At 39.7% G+C, this 10,804-nt stretch overlaps 1 protein-coding gene across 2 annotated transcripts in view; it reads right to left on the bottom strand.

Annotated features, from left to right (window-relative positions):
• Positions 1 to 7,311: 7,311 nt before the first annotated feature.
• The window catches only part of LOC133617114 (transcription factor COE1-like), a 148,572-nt gene continuing 145,079 nt past the window's right edge, over positions 7,312 to 10,804 (bottom strand). The window contains exons 16-17 of one of the 2 annotated variants that reach the window (XM_061976844.2): positions 8,327 to 8,458; positions 7,312 to 8,139 (exon numbers count right to left, since the gene is read on the bottom strand). In XM_061976844.2, the coding sequence (XP_061832828.2) occupies positions 8,108 to 8,139; positions 8,327 to 8,458 (164 nt within the window). In that variant the 3' untranslated portion in view covers positions 7,312 to 8,107. The remainder of the gene's footprint in view (positions 8,140 to 8,326; positions 8,459 to 10,804) is intronic. The other variant, XM_061976845.2, reaches the window with a different exon arrangement.

Here is a 10,804-nt window from a genome sequence, read left to right as displayed (position 1 = left end):
CGTCCTTGCGGCGGCGGTCAAACGTGTAAAAAGAACAATAAAAGTGTCCACTTCCTGTCGTCTTTATTCTCTTCCTCTAAGGCAGGCGGGGCCATAAAACACAACGATGCCTCATCGGGGGCTCGTGAGGAAGTGATGTCACATGGCGGCCTTATGGGCGGGGCCTCCTGGATGTGGAAGACCCCCTTCAGGGGACACGGTCAATCACAGGTCATGTGACCACGGCAGCCCAGACACAATGGAATCAGGCGATGATGACATCACGTGATGATGTCACACTATGATGATGTCACACTATAATGATGTCACACAAGAATGATGTCACACTATAATGTCACACTACAAAGATGTCGCACTATGACGGCACACTATGATGACGTCACACTATGATGATGTTACACTATAATGTCACACTATGATGATGTCACACCATGATGACGTCACACTATGTCATAATATAATGTCACACTATAATGATGTTACACTATGATGTCACACTATAATGATGTCACACTATGATGATGTTACACTATAATGTCACACTATGATGATGTTACACTATAATGTCACACTATGATGATGTCACACTATGATGTCATAATATAATGCCACACTATAATGACGTCACACTATGATGATGTTACACTATGTCACACTATGATGATGTCACACTATGATGTCATAATATAATGTCACACTATAATGACGTCACACTATGATGATGTCACACTATAATGATGTCACACAAGAATGATGTCACACTACGATGTCAGACTATAATGACATCACACTATGATTTTATACTATAATGATGTCACACTATAATGATATCACACTATGATGTCACACTATAATGATGTCACACTGACTTCACACTAATGATGTCACACTATGATGATGTCACACTATAATGATGTTACACTATGACGATTTTACACTATAATGATGTCACACTATGATGATTTTACACTATGATGATGTCACACTATAATGATGTCACACTATAATGATGTCACGCTATGACTTCACACTATGATGATGTCACACTATGGTGTCACGCTATGATGTCACAATATGATGATGTCACACTAATGACATCACACTATAATGATGTCACACTTTAATGATGTCACAATATGACTTCACACTATGATGATGTCACACTATGATGATGTCACACTATGAACGTGCTTCTCAAATATTTTCTGTTACACCTCCCTAGAAAGAAGAAAATATTTTGTCCCCCCCCCCACTCCCCCTCCCCACTGTGACTATAAATAGTGTCATTTGTCTATAAAAGTGTAATAAGTATATCTCTGCATAACCTTTATTAACATGAAAGGACACTGGTCTTTCCTCCTCTCTCAGCCTGGTTGCAGTGGAGCCAAGTGCTTCATAACTTCATCATATTCTGGTATGTTCCCCCACCTCTCACCTTTTATAATCACAAGGATTATCAAGCGAGTGTTTATTGATCCACAAGGGAAATTGTTCCACACAGTAGCTCAATTACAAAGGATGGAAAGTGTAAGGATGGAAAGGATAATGCAGCTATTAAGTAAACTAAAAATGTACCATAGTAGCAATATAAAATTTAACATGTATGTAATATTTACATATTATATATACAGTATATAATGTATACTGATATATTATATTATATATACAGTATATAATGTATACTGATATATTATATTATTATATTATATATACAGTATATAATGTACACTGATATATTATACTATATGTACAATATATAACAAATCCCAATGACCATGTACAATATTACAGTACATGTAACAGCTGCAGCAAAAAAAGGGCAGCATAAAATAGAGAGTAGATCCAGCAGAAAATAGACATTATAAACAAAGAGAGTTTTGCATTTTCCCCATCATGCATTGCAGGGAATTTAAATGGGTGTAATATTAAATGATGTGTTGTGTTTGGACATTTTGTATAGAATCTCCACAAAGGTTGTGTTATATGTGACCATGTTTGTTGACTTCTTGTGTTACTTTTTTTTGCGCCATGAGTGGCCAAGGTTGTTTGGATTGGGTCGCGTGTAAAAATGCTGTGCACACTTCAACGCGCAATTCATGGTCGTTCCCTTGAATTACGCACAAGATGGCGGCAAAATTGCCGCAATTGTACTGTCAAATATTTCTCGCGGGCCAAAAGGAACACGCCAGAGGTTCGCACTTTCCCCGCGTGTGCTAGTTTGGACACCCCTGGATGAGAATGACGTCACACTCCGATGACATCGTCGCAGTGCAGCGACATCAGCGTTCGGACCGACTGAAGCGGGAGACGAACAGTCGGACCTGGCAGCGGCGCGGTCCTTTTGTGCACGTTCACCACAGAAGAAGAAGAAGCTTCCAGAAGTTTGGATACGTAAACAAAACAAAGTGGTCGTCGGGAGAGTCCGTCTCTTTAAGTTCTGCTCCTTTACGGCCGTCTAATCGCTTATTTATTAGCTCCATTCGTTAGCGGCCCGCTCCGCTGTGGCCTCATTACCAGCCCGGTTCTGCCCGGGAATTCCAGGATAATTACGAGCTTCATTGTTTTAATAAGAGTCTCGCATCCCGGATTCCTCTTCACGGCTCCCAGCGGGAACGCTAGCCGGGCCGACGGCGGACAGATGGATCCCAGGTAGCGACTCGGACTTGTTAAAATCATGTCCTGTCCGCTCCTATGTGATGAGGATGATGATGAGGATGACCATGTCATCAGTCCACGTTGAAACAAAAAACACTCGTTAGGACATTTGTAGAGATGCATACTTGCCAACCCTCCCGATTATCCCGGGAGACTCCCGAATTTCAGTGCCCCTCCCGAAAATCTCCCGGGGCAACCATTCTCCCGGATTTCTCCCGATTTCCACCCGGACAACAATATTGGGGGCGTGCCTCAAAGGCACTGCCTTTAGCGTCCTCTACAACCTGTCGTCACGTCCATTTTTCCTCCATACAAACAGCGTGCCGGCCCACTCACAGAATATATGCGGCTTTTACACACACACAAGTGAATGCCACGCATACTTGGTCAACAGCCACACAGGTCACACTGAGGGTGTCCGTATAAACAACTACAACACTGTTACAAATATGCGCCACACTGTGAACCCACACCAAACAAGAATGACAAACACATTTCGGGAGAACATCCGCACCGTAACACAACATAAACACAACAGAACAAATACCCAGAACCCCTTGCAGCACTAACTCTTCCGGGGCGCTACAATATACAGCCCCCGCTACCACCAAACCCCGCCCCCCCATCTCTCGAATTCGGAGGTCTCAAAGTTGGCAAGTATGTAGAGTTGTCCGATAATATCGGCCTGACGATAAATGCTTCAACCCTTGTGTAATGTTCATATTGTTGTTACTCAGCCAGCGTTTGTGGGTCTGATGGACCCGTTGCATTTTGTGGCTTTTAATACCTCACAATCAAACATTTTTATGTTAAAATACTAAACAGATGTTTACCTTATCCCAATAAACATCTGTTCAGTATTTTTAGCATAAAAGTGTTTGATTGTGAGGCATTAAAAGCGACAAAATGCAACGGGTCCATCAGACCCACAAACGCTGGCTGAGTAACAACAATATTACAACGTTGCAAGGAAAATGTATCTGCCAGTTTCTGCATCCCACAGGGATTCTTCTTTTGTGTTTCTGCAACTGCGGTTCCCACACAAGGTTGCAACATTGTTTGTCAACACTGTCTGCTCTCATTTTCTCGCACATTTGACCCTCTGATGTTCTGTGTACCTACACTCTGTCCTCCTCCTGTCTAGACCTGCTGTGTGCGTGTGTGTGTGTGTGTGTGTGTGTGTGTGTGTGGTACACAGAACATCAATTTCCACACTTCTATTAGCCCCGGGTCCAGTGGACCCGGACATCTTATATGTAATATAAATGTGTAGGGGGGGTGTATGTTGTGTGTGGTCATTAAATATGTATTCTGATATATGTTCTTCACAGAAAATGAGCCAAAGTCAGTGAGTCTCAGTTTGAAAAAATAATTAATTGTATAATTTTTCTTTTAATAAAAAATGAAAACGGGTCCCACAGACCCGAACACCACACAAGGGCTAAAATGTAATATCGGAAATGATCGCCATCGGTTTCAAAAAAGTATAATTAATGACTTTTTAAAACGCCGCTGTACATATCCGGTAAAACACGGACGTAGGGGGAAGTAGTCAGCAGCCCCTCCCCTCTCCCCTCTCCCACACACAACACAGGAGTTGCAGCAAGAGAGGTTTACTTGCGACGCTTGATGACCTCATCAAACCGCCGCGAGCGCAGCATAACAACAACAAGAGTGTTGTTGCCGGTGCTGTAGCCGTCCGTGGCTAACAAGCCAGCTCGCTCGGTGACTGACTAACGACACCATGTCTATGGTTTGGGATTATTTTAAAGTGTCTCTGACGGATAAAAAAACTGGCAATTTGCAATGACTGTAAAAAGTTGGTTATGCGAGGAGGAACCAAGACGTCTTCCTTTAATACGAGCAATTTGATCTCCCACCTCTGCTGTCCCACAATGCACTTGTGACCCCGCCCCCGTCCTCCAGAGACGTCGCAGGATTCGGCCTGGTAGCCTAAATGCTACACAACGCTAACTGCTCACAACACTGAAGACCAGGACTGGACCAGATCAGTGATCCAGGCCAAGGAAGTGGACCGGACCAGAGAAGTGGACCACAAGGTTCTTCATGACTTTGACTTCCTGGAGTCCACGTGCTTGCGGTCTGTTTCCTTGGTTTTGGATTTTTTTTGGACGTCGTAAATCTGTCGTCGTCCATGAGCACCCGAGATAGCGACCCACTACGGTCCAGAACACCTCGCTGGGCTCTGGACCGGCGCCAGACTGAGTTCTGCTGAGGTCATTACTGGTGTTGGTTACATTCCCCCAAACATGCTGGATCCATTTGGGCTACGAGCGAGCGACTAATTTATGAACGCTGCTCCTGGCCGCCACCATGATGGCCTCCAGCTGCAGGTGGACCTCGGTGGACTGTGAGGACCAGGACTAACAAGAACACACTAAGAGTCCAAATGAGGTCAGAACATGCAAAACTCTTTACAACCTCAAATGTTGGCGGTCTCCAATAAACCTCTGAATAAAGTCCCAGGTCTCAGGACCAGATCTCCGTATCAGGTCCCCAAGATCAGGTCTCAGGATCATGCCTTAGGATCAGGTCTCAGACCATGTCTTAGGATTAGGTCTCAGAACCAGATCTCAGGATTAGATTTAGGATAAAGTCCCGGTATCAGGTCTTAGGAGGTATCAACATATATATATATATATATATATATATATATATATATGTATACACACACATTTATATATTAAAGTTAAAGTACCAATAATTGTCACACACACACAAGGTGTGGCAAAATTATTCTCTGCATTTGACCCATCACCTTTGATCACCCCCTGGGAGGTGAGAGGAGCAGTGAGCAGCAACGGTGGTAACCCCCAATTCCAACCCTTGATGCTAAGTGCCAAGCAGTGAGGTAATGGCTCCCATTTGTATAGTCTTTGGTATGATTCGGCCGGGTTTTGAACTCACAGCCTACCCATCTCAGTGTATGTATATATACATATACACATAAATACGTACATATATAAATATTTATTTACACATATGTATGCATGTATGTGTGTATACATGTGTACATATATAAATGTATACTTTTGTATAAGCGTGTATTTATAAATATGTGTGTATATATATATATATATATACATACACATATATACGTATATATATGTACATATTTATTTACACATGTATATATGTGTACATATATAAATGTATATATACATGTATACATTTATTTACACATATGTATTTATATATTATATAAGTGTATATATATGTGTGTACGTATATAAATGTATACTTTTGTATAAGCGTGTATGTATAAATATGTGTATATATATATATACATACACATATATATGTATATATATGTACATATTTATTTACACATGTATATATGTGTACATATATAAATGTATATATACATGTATACATTTATTTACACATATGTATTTATATATTATATAAGTGTATATATATGTGTACGTATATATATGTGTGTATATATAAATATATATGTATATATACACATTTATTTATATGTTTATATATATATATGTGTACATATATAAATGTATATACTGTATGTATGTACATATAAATATGTATATATACATATATATGTACATTTACACATATATACTGTACATATGTATTTACACATATGTATGCGTGCATATATATGTGTATACATATATATAAATGTGTATATATAAATATATGTATACATATACATATTCATTTACACATGTATAGCTGTGTACATTTATATATGCGTGTATACATAAATATATGTATACATATACACATATGTATATACATATTTATTTAGACATGTGTGTATATATATGTATACATGTTTACATTTATATGTGTATATATAAATATATGTATATACACACATATATACATATGTATTTACACATATGTACACTGTATATATATGTGTACATAAATGTATGTGTGTATACATAAATGTGTGTATATGTATATACATATTTATTTACACATATGTATATATGTGTACATATATACATTTGTGTGTATATATAAATATATATATATATATACACATATATATGTATATATACATATTTATTTACACATATGTACATGTGTGTATATATGTATACATACATACATTTATATACATGTGTATGTATAAATATATATATATACACATATATTTTTATTCACACACATGTAAATATGTGTACATATACAAAGTTATATGTGTATATATAAATATATGTATATATACATATACACACATATTTATTTATACATATGTATATATATGTGTACATATATACATTTATATATGTGTATATATAAATATATGTATATATATATATACACATATATACGTATATATACATATTTATTTACACATATGTATATATATATATATATATATGTGCGTGTGTGTACTGTATACATTTGTATACGTACTGTACATTTAGACACATATAGACAGATGTATATATATATATATATATATATATAGCTACATCAATATGTGTAGGGATATATAGCTCTATAGAAACGTGCATAAATGATAGATATGAGTACAGATATGTTGCTATGTAGATAAGTATATAGATGCTAAATATAGATATGTATATATAAATGTGTATATAAGCATATAGATGAACAAATGCGTATACAAATAGACAAGTGAGAGAAGTCAGGTGATGTCATCTTTATTGAAGTTTCTGTACAAAAAGCACGTCATTATCACAGGAAACAAACAAACATGCACACGTATGTACACAGGAAGTGGTCAACTTTGTGCTTTCATAAACTTTTTTCTTTTTTGTCACACAAAGAAAAAACGCTGAAAAACAAACAGGAAGTTCAACGCTCACTTCCTGTAATCCACCTTTTTCTGCAGCCGTCTTGTTTATTTCCCGTATATATTTCATATATCTGTGTTATTTGCTTGGAGAAGCTGCATTGCACTGGCAGGACGTGTTCACGGCGTGACCTCGTACAAAAGTCGCCTCGCCAAAGTCGAGAAAAAAGAGAAAAAACGTTAAAAAGTGGGAAGGTGGCGTCCAGTGGGGGGCGCTGTGGTGACCAGGAGACCAGATGATGTCAGGACTTTTTTTTTGTAATTTTTTTTTTACAAAAAGTCGATTTTTGTACAATCATAAAAGACGAGGAGGTGTTTGCAAACATCGAATGCGGATTATAAACACTTAGAAAAGAAGCACGAGAAGAAGAAGAAGAAGAAGAAGAAGGAGAAGAAGAAGAAGAAAAGGATTCCAGTTTTCCCGGCTGGGATGGAGGGAACTTCCTGTTCCTCCGGATGCCGCCGAAGAAGACGCCGGAAGACTCGACTTGGACTGAAAACGGTTGGAAACGGTGGTGGTGTGGAGGAGAAGGTTGGAGATTTTTCCACGTCTTCCATCGTGATGAAGAACACCCCGAGCCCCCCTAAATTGGTGTTACTACTCGCATCCATCCGGTTGGAAGGGGCGGAGTCTGCTCACATGGGAGGGACGATGAGACCGGCCATGGCTGCAAGGACACAAACACAACGAGTCACCGTCGGCATGACAACCACGCCGCCGCCATCACCGCCGCCGCCGTCCCAGGAAGACTCCCGCAGCCTGGACCGACTACCTCGAAAGTTATGGATCAACTTTGACCTCGCCGTGCATTGGTGGGGGGCGGGGCAAGGGGGAGGGGCGGGCGCTATGCTCACCCTGCAGGCTGCCGCCATTGGAGGAGGAGGTGCAGGCGGGGGGCGGCGAGGTCTGTGGCCGCACGACGGGGGCGAAGGCGCTCTTCTGTTTGACTGCGGAGACCATATGGACAGGAGAGAATGAGTAAGGGCCTACGGGAGAGGAGGAAGAAGACGGTGAGGAAGGACCACGGGACGCAGGGACCGAGCGAGTGGCGGGAGGATGAGGAGGATGGGGGGGAGGGGGGAAGGATGGCTCCCTGACGTCCCACAAAGTTGATCCATAACTCCGACGGGAGGCCACCGTAGCGGCTCTCTCCCCGACGCTAACCGGGTGTTGTTGGCGTGAAGGATGGCGTGACGATGTTAGTGGGGGGAGGGGGGAGGAGGGGTGGGGCTAATGGGAGGGAGGAGTCAAGGCGCGGTGACTGGACGACCAATCACAGAGCGGGCTGAGGCGTGTCTTATGTGCTTCCACTTCAACCTTTGGGGGCGCACTCAATGGAGTTGGTGCAATTCTCCCAAAAATGGAGAGAAGAAGAAGCGCTGAAGGGTCAGTGCACCCCAATCACTAAGTACACAGTGGACACCAGGGGGGCCCCCAGACTCTTCCCACTGAGGGCCACAGACTGACCAGTCAAAGGTGGCGGGGGCCATGTTCAAAACCGGAACATTAGGTAGATTTGTTTTTCAAAAGAAGGTGAAAATGCTATTTTGCTCGACATTTGATGTGAATGCTGAAGAGACCGAGCCAAATGGAAATGCTAACAGTTAGCCAGATGGTGTCAAGTACCAAAATGAGCTGCAAAAGCCAGAATGCTTATAGTATAATCTTAACATGCTAACAATAGCATGCTTACAGTTAGCATAAGTGAAATACAAAAATATATGACACTGAGGTGTATACTTGTTAAATTAGCTAAAAAGTTAGCATGATGACAGTATTATGCTAACAATAGCATGCTTATTTTTGCATTAGTGAAATACAAACATATATGACACTGGGATATATACCTAGTAAATTAGCTAAAAAAAAGCTAGCATGCTAACCGTATTATGCTAACAATACCATGCTTACTGTTTGTTTTAGTGAAATACAAAAATATATGACACTGAGGTGCATACTTGTTAAATTGCTAAAAAAAAAATTAGCATGCTAATAGTATTTTGCCAACAATACCATGCTTGCTGTTTGCATTAGTGCAATACAAAAATATATTACACTGAGGTATATACTTGTTGAATTAGCTAAAAAGCTAGCATGCTAACAGCATTATGCTCACAAAAAAAAGCTAGCATGCTAAACGTACTATGTTAACATGCAAACAATACCATGCTTGCTGTTTGCATTAGTGAAATACAAAAATATATGACAGAGGTGTATACTTGTTAAATTAGCTAAAAAATCTGGCATGCTAATCATATTATGCTAACATGTTAAAAATGAGCAATTCTTACTGTTTGAATTAGTGAAAAAAAAGATATGACACTGAAGTGTATACTTGTTAAAATTATCTAAAAAGCTAGCATGATGACAGCATTATGCTAACAATAGCATGCTTATTTTTGCATTAGTGAAATACAAACATATATGACACAGATATATACCTAGTAAATTAGCTAAAAAAAGCTAGCATGCTAACCGTACTATGCTAACAATACCATGCTTGCTGTTTGCATTAGTGAAATACGAAAAAATATGACACTGAGGTGTATACTTGTTAAATTAGATTTAAAAAAAAAAGTTAGCATGCTAACAGTATTATGCTAACATGCTAACAATACCATGCTTGCTGTTTGCATTAAATAAATAAATAAATGATAAATGGGTTGTACTTGTATAGCGCTTTTCTACCTTCAAGGTACTCAAAGCGCTTTGACACTACTTCCACATTTACCCATTCACACACACATTCACACACTGATGGAGGGAGCTGCCATGCAAGGCGCTAACCAGCACCCATCAGGAGCAAGGGTGAAGTGTCTTGCTCAGGACACAACGGACATGACGAGGTTGGTACTAGGTGGGGATTGAACCAGGGACCCTCGGGTCGCGCACGGCCATTCTTCCACTGCGCCACGCCGTCCCCATTAGAGAAATACAAAACTATATGACACTGAGGTGTATATTATATACCGGTTACATTAGCTAAAAAAGCTAGCATGGTAACAGTATTATGCTAACATGCTAATAATACCATGCTTGCTGTTTGCATTAGAGAAATACAAAAATATATGACACTGAGATATATACCTGGTAAACTAGCTAAAAAAGCCAGCATGCTAACAGTACTATGGTAACGTTCTGACAATTGTGTATATAAACATGCTAACAATAACATGATTACAGTTAGCATTAGTGAAATACAGAAATAAATGACACTGACGTGTATATTATATACTGCTTAAATTAGCTAAAAAAGCTAGCATGCTAGCAATAGCATGCTTACAGTTAGCATTAGGGAAATGAATACCTGGTAAATTAGCTAAAAAAGCTAG

Source organism: Nerophis lumbriciformis, linkage group LG16 (assembly GCF_033978685.3).
Source record: "Nerophis lumbriciformis linkage group LG16, RoL_Nlum_v2.1, whole genome shotgun sequence".
Classification (NCBI taxonomy): domain Eukaryota; kingdom Metazoa; phylum Chordata; class Actinopteri; order Syngnathiformes; family Syngnathidae; genus Nerophis; species Nerophis lumbriciformis.
The sequence above is the reverse complement of the archived record's forward strand: the minus strand, read 5'-3'. Positions and strand labels throughout refer to the sequence as shown.